Source organism: Oxyura jamaicensis, chromosome 1 (assembly GCF_011077185.1).
Source record: "Oxyura jamaicensis isolate SHBP4307 breed ruddy duck chromosome 1, BPBGC_Ojam_1.0, whole genome shotgun sequence".
Taxonomy (NCBI): Eukaryota; Metazoa; Chordata; class Aves; order Anseriformes; family Anatidae; genus Oxyura; species Oxyura jamaicensis.
Genome location: NC_048893.1, coordinates 179418969 through 179443262, shown reverse-complemented (window position 1 = coordinate 179443262; position 24294 = coordinate 179418969). Strand labels below are relative to the sequence as shown.

Genomic DNA, 24294 nt, shown 5'->3' with positions numbered 1-24294 from the left:
AACAACAGATTCAACAAAGAACAGATACTATTTCAGTAATCATGGGGGCCAGTCTAAATTTTATCAGATAACTAAACTCCCATTTGCCAAATTTTATTCAAATAAAAAGAACAACTTTTAAAAATAAGAACCAGAGGATAATACCGCATCTTTAAAAGCTAGTGTAATGTCTTCTACTTAAATGTAGTATGTATAGCTGTATTTGTTGTGGATGCAGTAAACACAGCTCATCAATACAGAAATGAAACAAAACCAAAAACGCTAAAAGCTCAAAGTGTTTCTCTTTTTTTTAAAGCTTTCATGTCCTGCAGAAAGAAAGGAAAGAAATGTGAATGTCCAGCTGTTGTGATCAGGGCCTTACTTAAAGGAACAACTGTGAGCAGTAGATTTACATAATCCATAGCACTAAAATAAGCACTGAGTAAATTTGTTAGAAGAAAACTTTTTTGTCAGCTTTCTATTTTTTCTTTGTGCAAAACAAGAAGGCAGAGAAGTTACACCTTTTGAGCTATCCAGATTTAAAATTATTTAATGAAAAAAGCATATTATAATACTGTGTAGGATACTGGAATGTGCAGTACAGAATAATTCATTAAAAATGAATAACTGCAGCTGTGATTTCTTTGTACAAATCTTTTCACAGAAGTCTCAAGACACATACATATTTTAAAGACTGCATATGATCTATAGCTACGATTACAACGATCCTGTTGGTGTTTTATTTGGTGTGTCATTTATTATTGAAATTTACATTTTAACACCTGAGAATATGGTGCTATCATCATCAGCATCACCACCACACTTGCAATCAGCAATGATTTGTAAAACAGTGTAGGAGTGTTTTAAAAAATCATCTTTTCGTTTATTGTATCACCACCTTGGGTCTAATCAGATTATATACATACATAGAGATACAACTGCACCAGCTCCTATAACATTTAAAAAACCAGATGCTTAAATTAGGTAAAGGCAAACTGATCTAACATACTGTTTGTACACTGGAGGAAAAATCTACACTTTGGAATTTTACCACATCATCTACCAGCCTTTCATAAAGAGGAGATCATACTAATTGCATAAAATGTATTAAAACGTATACACAAAGGGTGCATACATATATACAGAAAAACGAACACAATTACAATAAACATAAAAATACATACAGTGAACAAGAGACCTGCCTAAAGCTGCACAACTTATACAATTTAGGGTACACTGTACACTTAAGTTTCATCATTCCACAGGTTAAGAAGTTTTATCTCAGGAAGCAGTTAAGCAAAAGCCTAAGATTTAATGGAGAATTTAGGTCGTGACTCACTTTGTGAAGAGCTCGCAGGAGACATGGCAGCTGGAGAGAGCATGCTAACTTGATTAAGATCCATAGATTGCTTCCGAGAAAGACCAGGTGGCTTAGAAGGAGGAGGAGGAGGAGGTGGAGTTGGGGATTTTAGATGGCCACTTGACTGCTGTGGACTAAAAATATTACCTGAAAAAAAACGTAATTACAGTACATTATTGTTCTGTGAATACAAGTTAACTCAAGTATTTTTTAGGATACATATTCATACAGCAATACAATCAGAAATTAAGTGATACTTCGAAAAGCTTTTTTCACAGATAAGACACGGACTTTTTAGAAATAAAACTTTACTGAAGGATCAGCATATCACTTTACAATAAGCAGAACACAGAAAGGAGATGCTCAAGTCAATAAATAATTACCTGAAGAGCTACTTCCTGAACTTGAAGGTAATTTGATGGGAGGAGGTCGGTGTTTTACACCTTTCCCCAGTACTGAAGACTGAACAGAGCCTGATATACTTTCTGGCTGCTAGGAGGAAAGACAAATTAACACTACCAGAGCAATAATGTAAGCTTTCATATATTTGACAGAAGACATAATTTAGTTAATTTGTATTATAATTCTCAAAAACATAGCAAAATTACCTTGAAATATTTCAGATCTGTACATATCTGAAAAACAATCCAGGACTAACTCTTTTTAGATCATGATAGTTTATGAAGAAATTCTAAAGTTCCAGTAAAATTTAAACTGAGAAAAAAAAAAAAGGAATTTGTTTTTCCTAATTCTGAACTCCTTCTTAGTAACTTCTCACAAATGCAAGTGACAGATTCACTTTATAGAACAATTTGGTCTTGAAAAATTAGATTATTCCATTCATTCACCAACGGTAACTATCTGCTATTTTCAACCCTCATTCTGAGAGCAGGAATTTGAATACATTCAGGAAAATCCTCAATGCATACAAATCAGTAGATTTTCCCATTGACTTCAATGGGATTAGAATTTTGTTAATCTCTTTAAATTTAAGGTATTCCCTTTTTGTTTGTTTTTATAACATGCTTATCAGGGTGTTTAAACACAATTGAACTTCAGCTAATCAAATCTGTGAATCTTAGTCACTCACAACAGACCCTAAATTCAACATAATTTCGTAATGTCAACAGCTGACATCATTGACATCATCAAAAGACTCAGTGAAACACATTTACAGTTACAGACTATATTTTTACATCTGAAAAATACCCATAAATGAAAACAGTGTCTAAAGTATGCAGTCCACAAACTAGAAAATCAGGTTCTCAGTATAACAAATAGAAAATTTCAGTGCTGGAACCTAACTTAGATCAACATGGGCTGGCAAATCAGAGAATCCACTATTGTGCAGAATAAATCTTTCTGGTGAGCTTAGCCTCCACTGACTCTCAGTAATGAGAGAAACTCCTTCTACATGTTCCTAGTTGTTTTCTTATAGAAAAAGACTCTGAGGACTGCTCTCTCTTTTATTAAAAACTCTTTTATTCATTTTGGGAATAAAAACTAATGCCCCATCTGAAAACAGACAAGATCATTAAACAAAGTAATCTAAGTAGCTTTGGTCCAGCTTTCAATGGGGACTTGCACAACTGGACAAGATAACTTTGCAAAGTATCTTCCTAGCCTAAGTTATTCTGTGATTTTACAATGTGTATATATATGTTGCGGGTGTGTAGTATGTGTAGACACACATGCAGATGCGTGTACATGTACGCAAACATTCATATTCCTCTCTGTAACTACTGTCTTCAACATGCTGTTCATCAGACACAAAGAACCATCTCTTTCAGAGCAAGGTTACAGCACTACAAAGGATGTATTTACAGCAAAGACACAACAAAGCAAATAACCCCAGCTGCCACAATTTACTAGTTGAAGCTTAAATACAGTTGACCGCTACAGTACTGAATCTGATCAAGAAAGCCAACAGAAGTAAAACACAGGGGCAATACCACAAGCATGAGAATTCAGGAATTTCTACTATATGCATACAAACAAACATACATTTTAAAAGTTTTGCTTGTTTTGAAAGTTTTCCTCCTGAAATTAAGGAAAAAATAAATTACAAAAGCTAAAAGAAAAGCTCAGCTATTACATCTACTTCTGTTTTACTGATGTTTATTACAAAATGCATGGCTGCATTTTACTATGCTGCTCTGTGAAAGGTTAATCTGTATAGAGAAAAATGCTCTAAAAAACCCTGGAGCTAACTGTGCTATACATGGCCATATAAAAAAAGTCATGGCTAAAAGATACAACATCCCAGCAGCGAAAACAAAAGTGCTTTCCTCTGGCTTTTCTGATACTCACCCTGAATGATTATGACAACGTGTTTAAAAATTAATTCAGAATGAATTTTTAGGTTATTTTACTTTCATATACGAACAACAAGGATTATTCTAATAATTTGACAAGGGCATATAAAAGAAATATATAGCTCGATAGACTCACTTCCATTTCCTTCCCTGGAGAAAGATGACTGAGATTGACTGATCCACCTGAATTATGAAACATTTTCACAGGACATTTAGCTTCATTTTGTACTAACTCTTGATACTGGTTCACCACTCTGAAACAAACAAATGCATAAAAACATTTAAAGATCATCAACTTTGAAGTACTAATATATATGTATATATACTAACTATAGATGTTACATAAACACACACAAAATTATGCATGAAATACATACATCTATATAAAATCTAGATAAACACACAAAACATTTCTTTATATATCCATCTTTCTACTTTAAGTTCCTGGGGTCTGTTCTTAGATTTATACTGTTTCAAATTTTTTTGTTTCTTTTAAATTTTTTTTAAACCACTGATTTTTATAATGCCAACTACAAATGCTTAGATGAAGCAGTTTCCTACAGTAAACTTGAATCAGTCAAACTACTTTATCTAAGTTTAAGAAACACTCTTTCAGAGGAATATACAAAACAGTAGTCATAACAGTTCCTTTCCTAAAAGGTAGTACAGTTCATCACGATGTCTGCGAGCCATTTCCTGCACATGAGTCCAGAATGTTTTATAAAGCTGTGTTCCCTCTGCTATGCTCCTTATAAAACAGTCAGCCCTCCTTTAACTTGAAGCCTATGTCAGATGAAGGCTCCTTAGGGAGGTTCATAGTGAAGGTATATCCAAAAATCAGTTATCACAGCAAAAGTGACCACACTTCCTTCTTTGAACACTGGGACAGCAGAATTTTATTACAGGAGACTAGCAAGCAGTGACGTACCCAGGAGTGTAAAGCATCAACAGCATCAGGCAAACAAATGCAGAACTGCTCTAAGAAATCCAACGCTACATCTCTAGTAATCTGAGGGAAAACTGTATACTTGGGTCATGGCTGTGGTAAGGTAACCCAGCAGACCTGAAAATCAAATTGAAGATCTGCGAGCTGGTGCTTATGGCTTGAAGAATTGCTGGAGTATTTCCATTAGTTTGCACCTAAATATGAGTATAGCACTGATGTAATATGCTGCCGTAGGCAAGGGTCCCAAGATGCGCCTTTTCCAGTACACAGGATCTAGACAATTTAAAGTTAGGGGAATCAGAGTAATAAAGCGCTGTGTGCTCAGAAAGGTGCCCTCCTTCCTCCTGTGGTACTTCTTGAACTAGTCCCTGAAACCCACCTACTTTTTCTGATAGGAGGATTTATGTAGAGTGGCAAATATGATCAGGAAATGAATCCCAGTTAAAACTAAACACCATAGCACTGTTGCACTGGTTTTCAGCCAACCAATCCCCCAATTCAGCTTACAGCATAAGCAACTGAAGTTTGCATCAGAACAACAAAAGGAGGAGAAAAATATAAGCAAATAATTTGCTGATCAAAATTATCTATTAAAACAAAGAATTAATGATATTTTGACCATATCAAGGGTTCATCTCCCTGCCAGCCCATAAAAAGAGAGAACCACATAGTGGGGAATGGCTATGGCACGTACACCACCTCCAATTCTCCCAAGAAGGCACAAACGTGAGCAGCTTTGTGAGAGAGTGCTTTTAACAGGTTCTGCCCTCATGTACTCAGGTATCTGTAATATGATGCTTACAGACAAATATTTGAAGAAATTCTTAATTTGCTGCCACACAGTTATGCCAGGATTGCTAATCCTAATTATTCAGTGACTTATATATACTAGCGATTTTTTTTTTTTTTTTAAGAAAGCTGAATCAAGTAATGAAGAACATACAAAAAAAAGTCCTATATCACACTGAGATCAAATTAACTTCCACGATTGCCAATTTACCACACAAAATCTCAAGATGAAATTCCTCTTAAGTGCTTTCAGAATTTTATAATTACTTGTGTAATCAAGAATAACTGTGCAGCTAACTAACAACATGCTTGGGGTTTAGGTAGTGGGACAAGCTGTATTTACATGCTCACTTTCCTATATACTTCCCTGCTTGTTAAATGCAGGAACTGCACACTATCTCCTACTTCTTATTGCAATAATTAATTCCTCTTGTTTTGCTCATCTGTTCAGCATCTGTTTTCATAACCACAACATTAACAGTCATACTAGCTAAAAGGAACAAAATTAATTATTTGGCATTAACACAGTTCTATATCCTGTATTAATTTACCTTTCAGCATCAGTCTTGGAACCAATAAGGAACCTGAAATTTAGAAAGTATAATACATTTTCAGTCATGGATTGTACTAAAATAATGTTTTTATAATTACAAACTGAAAAAACATCAATGCTATTCTGTTTTCAGATCCGCCAACTGACAAGACACTTGATTCATTTGATAGACTCAGTATTTAGTACTTGAAATAAGAACTTGGCTTCATAACAATGCACAATATACATGTCGTCTAATATAGACTCCTTTAAGAATAAATTACCTACAAATCAAAAGGCAGAAAATTCTTGTATTTCCATTTTCAGAAAATGGAAGTGAGTAACTGCTACAGCATTGCTACTGTGAAAGTAGTAATGGTAAATTTATCCATCAATCAACATACAAATCTGCTCACACACAAACACAAGCATCCTGCAGGCATGTCAAAACCATCTGTACCTGTGTTACTTAAACATTTAGTTTCCATTATTTGATTTCACTTGTCCAAACTCCAATTCCTCACATTTTTCCAAACAAAATGTTTCTCTTTTGCTTAATGTTTATGGCTTGCAAATTATTAATAGGTTATTACTTATAAAAAAACACACCACACTACATAACTTCTCAGTTTCTCCAGCTCAAAATGTGTATTAGTTTTTAATAAGACAATAATGTCTTCTGCATCTTTGACTTCCATTATATGTTTTTGTAGTGAGAAAGAAAACAAATTCAGATGTACAACGTATTATAAAAAAAATGTGTTATAAAAACAATGGACTAAAGACTCCTCCTGCAAAAAAAACAACCCCTCAACCCTTCAAGACACATTCAACCTTGGTTGAATGTGTCTTTTTCCTTGTTAGAAAAAAAAATTAGGTTTATCACTTTTTTTTTTAATTTTTTTTTTTTAACAAAAACCTCTTAAAATCAGATTTATAGCTCTTGAATATTCTTATGCCTGAAAACGTTAAGTCGTGGTGTCTTCTTTTACCTATTGCATCATATCACATTTTACAAGAACATTTAACTTACTGTGATGGAGTTAATAGGCTGTCACTTTCCTCATCACCTTTGAGTGTTTGAATTTTACCATAGTACAACGGATTGCCGAGAGACTGAAAAATGGTCAGCTTTGTTTTTTGCAGCTGATTACCAACTTCACATTCAAACACATAATCATCTTTTATTTCCTAGAAGAAAATAACCACATAAGTCTTACAAAAGCAGTAGGAGAAACAGCTAGTAAAATATGCCAGCTCTATACAATACAGAAGATAGAAAACAAAATAAAAGATGGGGTGTATTTGCTAAAATGAAAATTATTTGAAAAGAAATTATCTAAAGAGATGGGAAGAAAATAAGTTTACCATCTATTAAAAATTCAGAAATACTACAAACTTTAAACCAATCATGTTAGAAGATACCAAAAGCCAGACTGGGTAAACATATATAGAATTGTCTAAGTTACAGCAATGCCAAAAACGTTCCAAAAAAATGTCTGGGATGAGCACTGAGTTCTGTGGGAAAGTATTACTTTTTGGTAATACGAAACTACAAGGATAGCATGATACATGTCGTTAATAAAAATGACATATCAATTCAGAAGTTACAAAGAATTAATGAACTATTGTATGTTTGATTACATTAAAATGACCTCTCCTTATCAAATCATTCAATTTGTGTGAAATCTTAAGGTTTGACTACAACAATTTAGAAAGGGCTTTCTGTATTTAATATTTCATGATTTCTTTCAAAATTTACCATTTTGATTTTGACAGAAGCCTTTTTTTGTTAATCTTTATATGAGCACCGACATGAAGAAAGCAATTTATTGATTAGAGTACTTGTTCTATATTCTCTGTAAATTATTGTTTTATTTACTATACAGTGACAGCACATTACTTGGGAGATTAAAGGTGTTTTTCATTACATTTCTGGAAAACCTGAGGAAACTGCAACACTGATCACTGTAAGAAATTACAAGTTTCTGTAACAACCTTACCATGGAAAGACTGGAATACATGGAAGGTTAATTCAGTTAGTGGAAAGAAGACTATTCCCCACATTTTTTAGATTTTATTGAAATACAAGACATTTTAACTAGAGACAGAAAATTTTGGCCAAAGGTCTAAATTACTCACATGTGCTGGCCAAACAGTTGGTTGTGAGTCGTCAGGCTTGATAGACTTTTCCACTTTGGCATATTTTTCCACCTTAAAGAAAATGGAGATAGAAAAATAAAACAAAAAACTAAATAACTATGGTCATCTTGGGCCAGAGTTAATGTCAACCTAGTACAGCTTCTTATTTTAAACAATGGCTAACACGAGAGTCTCCAAAAGTGACTAAAACCTCATCTCTGTATGCAGTTTTCAGAAAAAGTGAATTGGAGAACCTTCAGGACATTACATTTATTCTGTTACATCGTACTTGATGTATTAAACTTAAGCTACATTTCACACTTTTGTTAAAAGTACAGATTTAAATCACTGCCTGCAGTGTGTGGAATGTCTAAGAAATTTCACAATACTAGTAACTCCAGACTCCGATTAGGTCAAGCACAACACTGCTGAAGTACAAAGGGAGAGAAGGCATATGCAAACTTACAGCATCATTTAATGTGTAATGTACACTCCTGCCAACCCCTATTAAGCCCAAACTTACAAACTCGGTTAATCCACTGACCCCTACTGTCTGGTAGCAGTATACGTTCTGACAGTGCCAAAAAACAAGAAGGTGCACATCCCTGAGATTTGAATGCACACAGACTAATCAGGAGAATTCTCAATTAGAATTCTCTATATAAAAAATTAAACTATTGAAAATTATGGTCCTATAGGATAGCACGTCAAGAAAAATTTCTACCAGGCTGAGAAGTAACTCCTTTTAAAATACTTTCCTTAACTCTTAAAAAAATGAAATATTATCAACAGAATTTCAAATGGACATTGATCCTACAGATGAGTAATATTAAACAGTTTGCCCTGTTTATCTTATCCAAACTATCACACTGCAGTTGCAATGTATCCCGGTGTAGCTTAGCTTGCGTTTGTATCTTACGCTACAGAAAATTCATTTCAAATGTTAAAACCTTCTTAAAAATTCTTGTTGTTTGATACTGGATACTCTGTAGTCACTTCCTTCTTCATGCAATACAACATTGAATACAATTGCTAATAATTGCTAAAGACAACCAAACTTACATCCACTTCAGAAGGTGCAGTCAAGTAGCAAGGGTTCTGTTTCCACATATCTACACACTGGAAGATGAATAAAGTGGTATTAGTGTACTACATTTGTAAATAAACAGTTAACAGGTTCACCTACCTATGTCTCAGAACACTTACATTTCCAGCTTTAGAAATTTTGAGGTCATACTGCTGAGTGCTTTTCCTCTCCTTCCTTTTCTGTAAGTAGTCAAGTATTCTGAGCTGCGGTGGCGTTGAATAGTGACCTACTTCCTGCTGCCTGTTCAAAGATGACCTTGAGTACCTTTTGAAACACCTAAGGTAGAATAACAGACAAGACTGTAAAAACATCAAAACTGAATTTCCCATTGCCTAAGTACAAGCACAAAAACATGCAGGGAAATGCTATTAACACTGAGACTAGAAAACAGGTTTTGAAATAATCATTTATAATCACTGTTCTTGACTCTACAACTTAAACTCAATTTTGTATTTTTAAGAATACTATACTAGTATTCTGTTCATATATTTCAGTGCTAAGAATGGGGCTATTTCTGAAATGCAATTACATTGTCAAAATAATTAACTATATGAAAGGCTACTGAGCCTGTAAGATTTGTATATTATCAAAGATTTCAGTTCTGCCAAAAGATCTGTGTACTGCATATGTGACTAGGAAGTTATAAACACAGGAATAACTCTTCATTCTTTGTCTCAAACCCAACCCTTTGGCTCATTAATGCTATCCATTTAACGCCTCTGTGTACTTTTCTAATGGAATGCCTGTTTACCACCACGCTCTAATTTTTAAGAGCAGCTTGATCAATTTGTCCATTTACAGTTAGCACCACTAGTTGTACATTAGGATAGTATGTTAATACAATTCTAATTTTAAACCTATTTTGTTAATTCTAACAGACCACTAGTACTTCTCATCCTACAGAATGAACGTACCTCTTTTACTAAGAAAAAGTAAACCATTTCAAGCTTTTGTAGAAAAAAAGTGAACCACCGGTCACCGAAGTTAAACGACTTCAATATTTTGTACGTAGCATGTTCCACATTACTTAAAAATTTATTAATTTTCTAATAAGCCAACACTCCTGTTTAGCCTATAAACCTCAAAAATAAATAATCCATTTTATTTCCTTGTTTAGCCATAAAATTTTACATAGTTTTTAAAGAATCAGACAATATGCAACAATCCACTTATATATTTCAAATTGAGATGCCATTTGACATTGGAATTAAGGAAAAGGACAAGATCAAAACTGCCATATGATGTATTATGTTAAAATAACATACACATTTTTGATATACAAAAATAAGCATACTGTATCTATTACTATGTGAAATATCCTACAAAAGTGAATATTTGAAAATAAACTTATTCCCACTATTTCAAGTATTTAAGCAGAAATTGAGCTGTAATCGTGTTTTTCTTTGACCCCCCCACCCAATAAAAACTTGAAAGAGTTTCAACGTGTCTCAACTGAGAAATACCGTTTCATTGGGCGAGTATTCATTTTCTGCTTGTTGTACAGGAGTCTGTTTGTAGTACAGGTCACTGCTATTGAAGGATCAAGACACAAAGGCTCTGCTGTAGCCAAAATAAGTTGGCTTTCAAGTAGAAGTTTGTCCTCCTGTAATATATTGAGTTATTAATAAGTGTAAAAATAGGAAGACTTACATTAAGTTAATATACACCTATGTATAACACGCACATTATCTTAACAAAAATAGAAGAAATTATTTGCTGATAGTCAACAACAGAAAATACTCAACACTTAAGTATCACTAACAGTTATGAGTTACAGAGCTTTGGTTGGGGGTTCCTAATAGAAAGAAAAATCAGTAGGTTCTATTTTCCTTTCTTTTTTTTGATAGCAGTAACGATAATGAAATTAATTTTCTCTTAGTGATTTGTCTTGATGGACTAGCAACAGTGTCAAAGATTACGTGCCTGGAATTTAAGATTACAATTTGAAATAGATTTGAGCAAGACTGTGGGTCTGAAAGACCAATGAGTACACTGCCAGCACCATGCTCTTCAGCATTTAACTAACTCTAATTTTCCAATCCTAGTTATCAAGATTCTCTTTCCTTTAATAATATAATTAGGAAAGTGCCACTAGAGAAGCAACTGGAGGACTAGAGGAGCAATTAGACAATAACTGCTGCTCTGGAGCTTTATACTGAAGACAAATGAAGTAAGGTAAACTAGTTAGAGTACCTCTAACACTGTCATTCTGCATTACCAAAAAAAGGTCTAATTCTATTAACAATTATTGTTTTCTGTGGCATCTCAGGGAAAGACACTACTGACAAGCAACTCTCTGGAGCATGCAGCACTACGCACATCACTAGCGGCTTAAATAAATCCAGAATATCAATTTTTATCAGATTTTATGAAATTAAGTATATTCACTACATCACTGTAAAGTTTTAAAATAACTGTTGACTCACCTGTGTCCATTTGTGGTTGTCACTTGTTATAGAATGCACATCACAAATTAAAGTCTAATGAGAAAGACGTAATTGTAGTTAGCTTTCAACAAAGTAGTAAGAGTTCTTAATGTATGTTTAGTACATTTAGTCTCTGATCAAGTCTGGAACTACTGTACAGTGAGAAATTGCTTAAAACACTTCTTACCTGCATTGTAGGACGCAAAAGAATGTGCTTGCTTTGGTATGTTGGAGATTTCATGTTACCAGACTGTCTGTAGTCACGGATTTCTGCTATGACACACCCACAATGAAAAATATTAACCTAGTTGAAAAAAAAGAACAACTTGTAAATACACAAATATTTACTCATCTGCCTCGGCCCTGGCCTCCACATAGTTTGTTACATATAATACAGTATTTATTGATACTATGGATAAAACCACTAATTTTGACAAGATCATAGATAGGTCTTTACAACATACCTAGACACGCCTGACATAAAAACTTCAGATGTTTTGTTTTCATATATCAGAAATATAGTTTTAAGAAATTCTCATGCCAAATATTTCATGACAAAACAGAACAAAGGACATTTTGCTAGAACACAGAATCCAAGTTGTCTGGCAACCTGAACAATAACAACTCCTTCTATTCCTTTCTCCCCGGTATTTATGAACTACCTTTTTCTAGTTATCAATCAAATATTTATTTGGGGCATTAAATATTTTGGTTCCAAATAAGCAAGTGTTTCACGTTTTGTTGTTTGAATCACGTATGTGAAGGATTCATAGTTCAAAGTCTACCTAGGTACAAAACAATTTATTTTTTAAAAACAAAACTTTCAAACCTGAGATTTTTCTAAAAGATCAACCAAAATTGGTGGTAGCTCCTCTGCATCCAAATATTCAAGCAGTTCGCCTTCCTCATAAGGCAGCCGTATGGTCTCAGAATCTGGATTTGAACAAAACATATTGCTTTTCATTTGCCTTTCAAGTTGACTCTACAGTGTGAAATCTAAAACAAGCTTGCCACAGAACAAAGCAGGGCTGATGGAAACTTATTAAAATTGCTGCTTTTTTTCATAATATTAATTTTTACATCAATTTTTGTTCCCAGAAGACGATATATTTTTTCTTACTGAGCTAGATAGCAACGCTCCTTTATAGCTCAATGGAACAAATTTTTGCTCCCAAGTGAGACAATATAGATTCTTATTGCCTACTACAGTACCAGGTAGCACGAAGATACAATCAAAATGGAACGTTTATCCTGTCACTAGACTTAAATAATTTCTTTCACTCTTCCTTACAGAAGGTACATGAAGTGAGAGAAACTCAGATACGGAACTCAGGATGAAATCGGAACAGATACCAAGCTAGGTGGAAGTAAGAGAGGAAAGCTATCAAAAAAATTCATACATATTGATTTATAGTACACTGCTAGAAACTGCTTACAAGTGCCTCACAGCTGTATGCAGATTTGCAGTTCAAGTACAGGTGTTTTATTTTTAAACAAGAATTGTTCTATAAACAGTTAAATATAAGCAACAGCAACACATTCCAACCATTTATAGAACATTCTGAATAGTTTTAAAAATTAAATAGCAAAAAATGTTACCTGAACCATTTTTTCCCCTGAGCATAAGTGAGTAACCCTCATTTCCCGGATACAGGTTCACTACCAGACACGACAACGTCTCCTGCATAACCAGCTTCTCAAGTAAATTCACGTTTCGCCTCAGCTTCTGCTTTAAAAGTAAACATTGCTCATGAACATAATACTATCAAGTAATTAGAAGTATTAAAAACAGTTGCCAGAATCTGAGTAATATTTATTTTAATGAAGTATGTATCAAAACAAGCCCAGTTAAATTTAATATAGAAGAATTCAATACAATATATTATGTATTATTGTACATACTTACGCACCTTTTTTTAGACTCACTCATTTCAATTCAAAAAACTTTAAGTCCACACAAAACAATTAGCAAGAATGGTCCTTGGCTAAGATTTACAATGTTGCAAATCTCTGGTGCAACCTTATTCGGTATCATCATCATGTGAACATATTTATACATTATATACTGCTTGATAACGAAGTATTTAATACTCTCAAATATTCCTAACAAGCAAATACTCCTTTTCCAGACTAAAATCTTACTGCCTTTTACAGTTTAGAAATCGTGCAAACTATCACAAAGGAAAGCACGATATCCTTGTCTCTAAATTGGACAGAGATAAGATTTGTTAGATGGACTACTCCATCCATCCATGGTGGATAAGGAATTGGCTGGATGGCTGCCCTCACAGTGTTGTGGTCAATGGCTCACTGTCCAGGTGGAGACCAGCGATGAGTGGTATGCCTCAGGGGTCATATTAGGACTAGCACTATTTAACATCTTAGTCAGAGACATGGACAATGAAGAAAATTGAGTGCACCCTCAGCAAGTTTGCCAACAAGCTGTGTGGTCAACATGCCAGAGAGAAGGGATGCCATCCAGAGGGACCTGGACAGGCTTGCGAGGCGGGCCTGTGCAAACCTCACGAGGTTCAACAAGGCCAAGTGCAGCCCAGGATACTGCTGGCTTGCATCAAAAGCAGTGTGGCCAGCAGGGCGACGGAGGTGACTGTCCCCCTCTGCTCAGCTCTCATGAGACCCCACCTGGAGCCAGCTCTGCCCCACCCCCCCTCTGGGGCCCCCAGCACAAGGACAGGGACCTGTTGGAACGAGTCCAGAGGAGGGCCACAAGGATGATCAGAGGGCTGGTGCACCTCTCCTATGAAGACAGGCTGAGGGAGTTGGGGTTGATCAGTCTGGAGAAGAGAAGGCTCCAGAGAGACCTCATCACAGCCTTCCAGTACCTACAGGGGGACTACAGGAGAGCTGGGGAGGAACTCTTCATCAGAGGGTGGGTACAGCGATAGGACAAGGGGTAATGGCTTTAAACTAAAAGAGGAAAGATTTAGATTAGATATTAGATGCAGCCTGCTAGGTAAAACCTTCAGCTAATACTCCTATTAGAACCCTGTAAGACACCTACTCCAGATGGAGAGACTATGCACGGCTTCAATTTTCAGAAAGACCACTGAGTAGAGCATGGAGCTATCGTCACTTCACTTAAACCTAGCATGAAATATCCCGGTATACAGTAATTGCCCTTTGGAAAAAAAAGTCTAATCTCAACTCCTCTAATATCTTCATTCTTAACACAAGTGAGATACTGTCATCTTTTGATGGAAAAGTTTTGATTTCCGTATTGGAAAGATCACTCATTTCACATTCAGTTGTGCAACGGTATTAGGAGGGAAACAGAAAGGGACTTGTGAATTACGTTAAGACTTGATTTAAAAAAGATCACCAGGTTATGTATGGCATGTTAAGAAAATTATGTTTAAAAATTAAAAAGCAAATAAAAATAAATCCATTTGGATCTCACTCAGACAGAATTAACAGAGCCTCTAGAAGTTATCAACAATACTGTTAATATTTCTAATTCAACTTCATTTTCATGTGCTTAATAAAAAAAGATTTTAACTAATGACATTATTCCATGAAAATCAGAGGCGCAGAATTATTTAGACTGACTAGCAATCACTAAAAATTTCTAGAGAACGATGTAACTTTTTTCCCCCAGAAATTTGTTCACATGTACAAGAAATAGGAAAAAATTATTTTTACAAGAGGCATCTGCTCCTTATACCTCAGATAAGTAACATATATAATGGTAATTCAATTGTAAGCATTATCACACTGAGTTAATCACATTACTCAGTGAACAACAGGTTAGGTTTGTTTTTTTATTTTTATTGCTCAGTAATAATTAGCCAGTTATGGGGGGGGGGGGGGGGGGAGGGAGGGGAAGTGGATGACAGAAGACAGGAAATAGAAGACAACCAGACCTGAAAACATTTTTGGCACTGCATTCACATGAACTAAATTTCTTAAGATGGGCGCTAGGCACATTTTAAATAATAATGCCTCTCCAAGACATTGGAGTAAATTGGTGTTTTCAGTGTACAAAAACCAGTGTAACCAAAAAAATAATTAGCAGGTAAAATTATCTTTCACTAAGCATGAAGGTGTCTATAGCCACAAAAGGACCATTCTCCTTTGAGGTGGCTTTTGGAGGTAGTAGCTCAGAGCTGGTATTAAGCTCAGATCTTGTCTGAAACCATTTTAAAGATCAAGTGCATTGAGGTGTATTAAATTTCTCAAACGTTCAAACGTTCACCTCAGTATATTTCAAGGATTCAGACACAGGGCACAAGGCCATACTGCCTTGGTTGCATCAGCTACCACTCCTAACCCTCTCTGAATCAGCAGAAAAGCAGCACTCCTCCCTCTGTGAACACACTGCAGTGACTGTGATGGGTGGGAAGCAGCACAGAGAAAGCACAGGTGCTGTCTTCCTCTTCTGGTGACTTATGAAGACTATCACTGAATAAAGAATACTGAGTAACTCCTCTCTAAAACCGAGACAGTGTTTTTATGCTATGCTTGCTATTACTCCGTCCATGGCTATGTTGATATGTTAGCTTTAATACCTTATCCTCTGACAGGGCACCATTCTTGCACAAAATTCTGATTTTATCTTCATCACGACTGCTTTTCTCGTCTCTCACTGTAACATCTTAAGTCAATTTTTCACTTGCCTTTATGATTTTTTACAGCTTCTGACCAACTCTTCAAACTGATCATCTCCGTAAAAAAGCTCTTGTAGGTTTTACCATCTCTGTGAAATGCAGGCCTAAAAAAAATTGCAGGCCTAAAAAAAAAAAAAAACAAACCCAAACTCCACCATCCCTGGTTCTTCCCTTGACTTCAGACATATTTCATTAAACTCAGCATTGATTTACAAATGCACAGAACATGCAAGAACACACTGGGCACCATCTCTTATTCTCTGCAGGGCCTGACAAGGGAGCAACTTGTCTATTAACAAGAGTTTGTCTGTGTTCACCATCTTCTATAAACTCATGAGTTCATAGTTTCTCTAATTTTCAGTAATTAGAGAAAAAAGAATTTAAGCTTTTTCATATCATGTTATTTTTATTGCATAGTGTCATCAGTTTAGGGTAAGTTTGCTGAACAGCTGTCATTAACTTTGGTGCCATCACTTTTTCAAAATCTTAAAGGTTTACAGATGTCATTGTATGTATCCTGTTCAAAAATTAAAAAAAAAAAATACTGTCTTATTCTGTTTCCTTAAACTGTAGCACTGAGGAAAAAAACAGCAGATAGGCTCAGGTTTCTGATGTATGTATATTTTTTGAATACCCAGAATTTCCTGTTTTCAGGGAGCACATGCCTTTTAAGTGTTTTCTTCTGTTAGATAATTTAAGGAATAATTTTGAGAGGTCAAGATGTATTCAAAGTGAAATCACAGATCTTATATTCAAATTATTTCAAGATACTTCCTTTAGGGTAGAGATTTTTTTTTTTTCACATACATTTCTTCCTATGTCATAGATGTTCTTCTCTCAGGTACTGAGAGAGGCAGTGGTGGTGGTGTGTATGGCTCGAAATACTCATTCCACAGTTACGCAGGCTTTATATGAAGTCTACCATTTTTCAAAATGCTTAGAGTAATCCATATACTGAAATCTATAATTATTCTTTGAGGAGAAAAAGAGTAATCACAAGATGCCCAACCCTGGTGGCATTACTTAAAGACTTCCTAAGGTATGACAGCAGTGTAGCTAACTAAAAGTCACTCTTAGTGCAGGAATTACCAGTGGAAATTACACGGCCACCGTTATACACAAAGGAAGATTAAATATGATTGGTTGCATGAGACAAGGTTCTGATCTAAGAGCAACAAGGATTACTTAGTATTTTTGTTCTCTTACATAAATATGCAATTATATATTTTAATCAGAGATAATTAAGCAGTCAACATAAAGAAATTAAGTATATTACTATAACCTAAAGATTATCACTTTTTAAACAATTCTTTAAAATTTTAAATTTCACATTAGTAAAATGTAATTTCTTCACATCTAAGAACATATGACTATTTTTGCTTGAAATTCAGAACCAATTTCTTTCCTACTCTTCGCATGGTTTGTTCAACAGAGTCAGAGAGATCACAATTTTATTTTCTCTCAACTTCAACAGAAGTATCAAATAACTGAAAGTTAACTGTGTAAACCGTGACAAGCATTGTTGTTTCAGAAAACTGAAAGAGCAAAGCAAAGTTCTGTATATATTGACTAAAAAAAAAAAACCCAACCCTACAATTCAGAAGATGCCTCCTTTTGTGGAGGCATTGATACTTGGTTACAAAACACAACGAGTATACGGAAGCCTAAGGATGTTTGTGACCTAATTGAATCTTAATCAGATTCTTAGAGAAGATTGCAACTACTAGCTAAGTACAGAGACTAATACTAATGTAGCTATTAAAGACGGCCTACACAGCGGAGGCAAGAAATTCTGTGATTCTTTGAAAACATTTCAGTTTCGGTTCTTCCAGTGATTTTCATTAACAGTGTTCTGAAATTTTCATTACTTGGGGATGTTTTCATGCTTGCTCACTGATATTGCCCTCTAACAAGTCCACACAGTAGCAACTACCTACCTAGCCTAAATCCTTCCAGCCCACAGCCCAAGTCTCTTTCCACATTTGTGCCTACAACAATTCCAAAATTACCATTTTTTTAAATATTTATTTCAATGTTTAGGTACAGCAATACTGCACATGAACGTAAAGGACACAAGTTGCTCTAGAGAATCACTTCAACATAACTACTACTCTCACCAGCATGCATGTGAACAAATGGGCAGACTGGACTAATAGAGGATGAGTAATTCATTAGTCCTTTGTGAACAAGGGTGGAAAATTTGGTGTTCCCTATGCACACCAAAAGCAAACAAGAATATAAACAACAAAATAAACTGCATGCTAGGAAACAAGAACATAGGAGAAAAGTCGCATTACAAGAGCAAAGATACAACTGAAAAATAATACTCCATGTGAATGAAAAGATTGCTTCTGTATGGACAACATACTTAGGATTCATTTCATCAAAATGATGCAGTAGTGGAACAGAAGCTTTGACAGTTCTGGATAGTGAAACCTTTAAGGTCGTTGGCCAAACTTTAATCAGAACAGTACCTCCTCATTGTTGTAAATGGAGATGAATGAGCAGTCCTATGCTCATGGATGAGGTTTCACAGTAGCACTGTCTTCCAAACTTTAAACCCCAATCTTTAAGCTTCCTATTTTCAGTAATTAGAATCCACAGCCTATGACCAAGATACATTAACCATCCACATCTGGTGAATAAGAGTTCTAAATAGAAACTTTTGCTATCATAAGCTTCCGATACCTCAATAAATAAGCACCATATAAAGATTAAGCAAGTTTTAATTCAGATCTTTATCAGCAATTATCCACTTCATGTACTGTAGTGCTAAAACTTTCCTCACTACTTTAATTTTATTATAATTGGGTAAGTTTGCTGAATGCCTTCTGATTTAGCAACAACTATAGATTAAAACCCTATTTTTTTTCCCCCAAGATTCCAGTCTAGTAAGCCCAATCTTCTCCCTGCTGCTGAAGTATCTCATTACTCATTTGCTGTTGATGGTTTAATCTTTTCACCTCTGTATTTTGCTTAACTTTTTACTCACATTTGTGATATGAATCAGCATTATACCCTAAATAAAACTAACTACATCAGAACCATTAAAAGAATTGCAGCTACTCAATAATTGTAATATTCCATGCCCATTTCTCTTCCTATAGGTTTTTACTTCACTATGGGAAGCAGCAACCCAACAGATTCCACAGCTGATTCTTCTCATTCCATTGGATATTCACAATTCAGTAAAGTAGCTCACAGATCTTACACCTTTGATTGACTGTAACTAAGCATGTCCAAGCCTCCTTGCTTAAGATTTCACAAAACACTCCACCAGTTCATTGGTAATCTCAGGAAACAAACAAAAAACCTAACTGAATTGACAACAGAGCACAGATTCTGAAAAAATTGTCTGCACATTTTTTTCCACAGCAGTCATGCTAATCAAATGATTCAGAAACAGCAATACTGACAACAATGCTTGACATTTGCTAGCAACTGTGTCAGTGATGGAGGACTGAAACAGAATAAACAGGTCACTCAAGCCAGACTAGGTCTTACTATTCACATATTACTCAATTACTTTAATAGCACTATCTGTTGCCTAATAAACTTCTTACATCTCTCCATTCTAGACTCTTCTTTTGAAATTCTTTTTCATATAACAAAAAGCAACTCAAACTGTAAAACTGTCACAAGCCTATGCCAGCATTCTACTTTATTACTTTTAGGAACAGATTTAGGTTTATCAGGTAGTCACCAGCCCTCCCAGCACCATGTTCTTATTTCAAACTGAATTATGATGCTATAAAATACAAAGTCAGTTTAGTCCACAAAAGTCACTCATTTTTACTGAAGTCTTAGCCTTCAGTAACTACTACAGCCACCAGCCTTTATTTTTTTTTTTTTTCAATAAAGGAACTCAGTGAAAAAGTCTATTCTGAATTTGTCCCTTTAGACAGCAATGAAAAGCTGCTCAGCAATTTCCACTTACCTTTATCTCAGGCTCTTTTTCACATTCTTCTATATATAAATCATAGAGTTTTTGAAATACAGATTTTCTGAAATTAAAAAAAAAAGCTTAAGATGTAACCAAAATCAAAACAAAGAAAAGCTATTTAAAAAACAGATAGCAAAACTCTTACTACCTTCCACTGGATAAATACTTTCTTTTGGGAGGTCTCTGACGGGCACTTTCAATGATGTACTAGAAAAGAACGAAACAGGTAAACTAAAAAATAGCATATATGTTACAAATAAACTAATTCTAGCTACCATGCAACTTTAGATCATTAACAGACATTGTTCTATGCATACAGTAAATAATTAACAGGTTAAATGACTACAGATGTACTAAACATGATCTACTATATGCTATACTCATTAACAAGGAAGCATCTCATTTTAGCAGTGAAACACCGCATTTCATTGCTGTAGCATGAGTTGCATGCAAAATCTTGATTTTACATCCACGTTTTATAATTAGAGTAGCTAATATTCTTAAGTTAACATACTAAATAAACATACTGAAGCTAACTTGCTCAGATACAATCAATTTCTTGTGTACTGGCTGAACAGTATTTAAACATAAAGTATTCCCCAGTATAACCAGCTGAGGGATTTTTTTTATTATTTTATCCTTGTCTTTTGCACTTATGCCAGGTTTCTCTATTTTATAGACCTATCATAAACATAATTTTAATTAAAAAATACTAGTAGTGTTCAAGGCAGCCATTACATCAGATGTCAGCATGAAACGTAAAGGCACTTGCCTTTTCATTCCAACTGGGGAACCCTTAAAAACACAAACAGGATTTTGCCACATGTTTCTGCCACCTGTCTCTGAATTCACAGCAATCACCACTGTACAGCTCTGCTTATTTCACAGCATACATATTTGTTCGTTTCAAAAGGGGGAAACCTAAGTGCAGTAAGGTTTATTATCATCATTGTGGCTGACAATGTTGTCAGTTCAATGGGTAACAGACAATGAATGACCTGGCTTAGCAATTTTAGTGAGAATTTTGCAAAACCAGTATTACATGTATGGGTCATTATTTATACACACACGCACGTTTACATGAACACGCTCCTGCTTTTCACAGCTGCATTTTTATATTTCCTGAGTGTGAGCCCAACATATTAGATGCAAATAACTATTCCTTACCTCTGCACGATCCAGTGCCAGTTCTAAAGCTTGTTGCTGCAAGAATTATAAACAGGCTTAAGAAAGCATGTTAGTTGAACAATCTCGTACATAAAAGCCACCACAAAAACCTCTATTACTACTGATATGAATTAATAGAAGATGGGCTCAAACATTATTTCGCAGATACTAAACCTAGCAGCTGAAACCTCATGTAACTACATTAGCAGTAATTAATGCCACTACCAAGCATCTACACTTGCAGAGTTTTGGCTAGGTTATGAAATGTTAGGACAATGAAAGGCAGCTAGAATTAAAGGTGGAATAGAAATTACATCTAATAGAGGTAATGATTTATATTAATCAAAGTAATTACAGACAAAAAATAGAAAATCTGTTCTCCTTTAAGCTGGCAGCTAACTCCACATAAGGGTTAGACCAAAGTTTTCCTGAACCGCAGCTCAGGAAGAAAACATTTAATGCATAGGCACAGATGCCAAAGATCAGGCATTTTTCTTCATGACAGAAATGAAGATTTTGCACTCGGAACATTGCAATTCAGGAAGAGTTTCTTACAACATACTGTTAGGTCGTTGAAAAACAATCTCCATTCTGAGATACCTTCCAAGAGAGGGGAAGAAATATGCCTAAATCTAACACACCACCATCCTGGCAAAAGCTTCCTATATCTCACGGCACAGTATACTCAATAGCATTTATTTTAACGGATCTAACTTTGTGGTGCCTTTGCAAAATATTTACTCAGGCTTTTTTACCATTCACCTACAATATCTCTAACAAAAATTTCCTCCCTATCCACGGGAAAAAAAAAACCACAAACACTTAATGATGTGCTATTACTCATTGCAACCTATCACCACAGGGCATTTTTAAAGTGACATTTTCATTTGAACACCTAAACAAACACATTTTCTACATAAGCCCATCGGATAACTGCATGATTTCAGGCATTCTATTCACTGACTGCTTAACACCAGGTAAAATCCATGGCAATATTGGTATTTGTGAATAGAAGACCACTAAAAAAAAGCAGTAGTGTGGAAGATGGATGTGTACTTTGTACCCAGCTGTCTAACACCATACAGGACTGAAAACACTCTACCTTCTGTGATGATTCCTGTGATGCAACGGACAACGAGTAAGTATTTAGGAGAAGTATTCACAAGCTATGAAAGATAACATCACTGAAAAAAAATGACGGAACTCTGAAGTGACAAGCAAAATCAGATTTTTAAGAAAATCAAACATTAATGGCTTTCTTCTCATCAGCCAGACAGGTCATAGGCTACAGGTCAGATGTGAAAATACGATCTCTGAGTCATAACTCACCATTGTAGTTGAAGCCAGGTGACCAAGTGGCAAGAAGAAGTACTTAAGAAGTTTGGTGCTGTTGGTGAAGAATCATATTTTATGGTCACACCTGGGGTACTGAAATATCAAGGAGAAAAAAATATCACTACAAAACTCATAATTTTATTCAAACACAACATCTTAAATGGTCCATTCTACTTAGATCTCATCTATATAGCATCTTCTCCTCCAAAATCAAGAAAATTCTGTTCAGTGTAAGCGCAGAGGTTCCTATTCTAATGGCTGCTACTAATTTGCACAATCACTTCACGCTAGTTATACTGAAGTAGTAATAACTAATTGAAATTTCATAGCCAAGAACACTTTTCTGTTGTAGCAGTCTACCTAGACACCCCTAACATCAAATCCAGAGATACTAGACTCTTTAATGACAACTGGCCAGAATATTTAGCATACCCTATTAGTTTTTTTGTTTTGCTTTTATGAAGGTATTATTCCACAGACAACACCTCCACCTGCAATGCCTCCTAGCACTGTTTTGGGATGTTATTTTAATAGTGACTCACAGTAGGCTGCCAATTAGAAAGAGAATCAAATTTGCACAGCACCAGTGTGTCCCTTAGATGCCTCTGCCCTCTGATACTGTCCCTATGGCATTTTATTTTAAAGTGTAAAGGAAAAAAAAAACAAGTCACAAACTCTGATTTTTAAATCTTGTCTTTAGCAGCATTTTTAACGAAGAGATGGTGAAAACTGAAGTCAATTTTACTTTGAAATTTGAACATTACAGTGCCCCGGTATACGTGAAATATTTACTTAAGTAACCCCACCGTGCATAACATCAATTTGGGGAAATTCTTTCTGTTGCACCTGCCGTTCACATCAGCCTTGGTTTGGGCGGATGCCTTCAGGTGCCCCCGCCTGCTCCCTCCCACCTCCCCGAGCCTTTACTCCGCTCCTTCCCCGCGGTACCGATTACTCCAGACAACACCGGCCGAATGACTCAGAGCTGGGCACGGCTGGGACCTGCTGTCAGCCGCCTCTCCCCATCCCCGCTGCTTTCCGAGCAGCCTCCCGCACCGGCCTCACGCTGAGCCCAACCCCCAGGTCGGCGCCCGGCCGGCACGGGCCTGCCCACGAGGGCCGAGTGAGGCCGGGCAGGATCCAGGCCCCAGCACCAAGATGGGCCGAGCCTCGCCTCCCGCGGCCCTCCAAGGAGCCGGGGGGAGGGGGGCGTCCCCGCCCTCCCGACCGGCCTCAGCACCCCGCCGTCCCCCCGCGGTCGCGGTGCGTGCGGCGGGCCCGTTACCGGCGGGCCCGTTACCTGCCGGCCGGCCTGCCCCGGGGCCTGCCCGCCGCGCTGCGGCCCCCGCCGCCCGCTCATCCGCCCCCGCCTCAGCCCCCCGCGGCGCCCCCGGCCGCTTCCGCCCTGCCGCTTCCGGGTCGGCGCCGGAAGGGGAGGGAGCGGTCGCCGTGGAGACGAGAAGGAGGGGGCGGGAAAGGGAGGGAAGCGACTCGCGGCGTCGCCATGGAGACGGGGGAGGGGCACGGAGAAGCCCCGCCCCTCCCCAGGGGGGGAACGTGGCGCCCCGCCTGACCCTCCCCTGTCCCAGCTCCATGCCGTTCCCTCGGGTCCTGTTGCTGTCCCCAGAGAGCAGAGCTCAGCGCATGC

At 36.4% G+C, this 24294-nt stretch overlaps 1 protein-coding gene across 12 annotated transcripts in view; it reads right to left on the bottom strand.

Moving 5' to 3' along the window:
• The window catches only part of SUPT20H (SPT20 homolog, SAGA complex component), a 34167-nt gene extending 10119 nt beyond the window's left edge, over window positions 1–24048 (bottom strand). For 7 of the 12 annotated variants that reach the window (XM_035324120.1, XM_035324138.1, XM_035324158.1 and 4 more), the window contains exons 1-18: window positions 23947–24048; window positions 22641–22739; window positions 21312–21347; window positions 20293–20351; window positions 20139–20205; window positions 13176–13305; window positions 12406–12509; window positions 11764–11880; window positions 11577–11630; window positions 10614–10753; window positions 9270–9426; window positions 9126–9182; window positions 8064–8135; window positions 6955–7112; window positions 5941–5973; window positions 3791–3908; window positions 1723–1831; window positions 1319–1486 (exon numbers count right to left, since the gene is read on the bottom strand). In XM_035324120.1, coding sequence (XP_035180011.1) covers window positions 1319–1486; window positions 1723–1831; window positions 3791–3908; window positions 5941–5973; window positions 6955–7112; window positions 8064–8135; window positions 9126–9182; window positions 9270–9426; window positions 10614–10753; window positions 11577–11630; window positions 11764–11880; window positions 12406–12509; window positions 13176–13305; window positions 20139–20205; window positions 20293–20351; window positions 21312–21347; window positions 22641–22643 — 1582 coding nt within the window. In that variant the 5' untranslated portion in view covers window positions 22644–22739; window positions 23947–24048. The remainder of the gene's footprint in view (window positions 1–1318; window positions 1487–1722; window positions 1832–3790; window positions 3909–5940; window positions 5974–6954; window positions 7113–8063; window positions 8136–9125; window positions 9183–9269; window positions 9427–10613; window positions 10754–11576; window positions 11631–11763; window positions 11881–12405; window positions 12510–13175; window positions 13306–20138; window positions 20206–20292; window positions 20352–21311; window positions 21348–22640; window positions 22740–23946) is intronic. The other 5 variants (XM_035324149.1, XM_035324198.1, XM_035324209.1 and 2 more) reach the window with 3 other exon arrangements.
• Window positions 24049–24294: the final 246 nt, after the last annotated feature.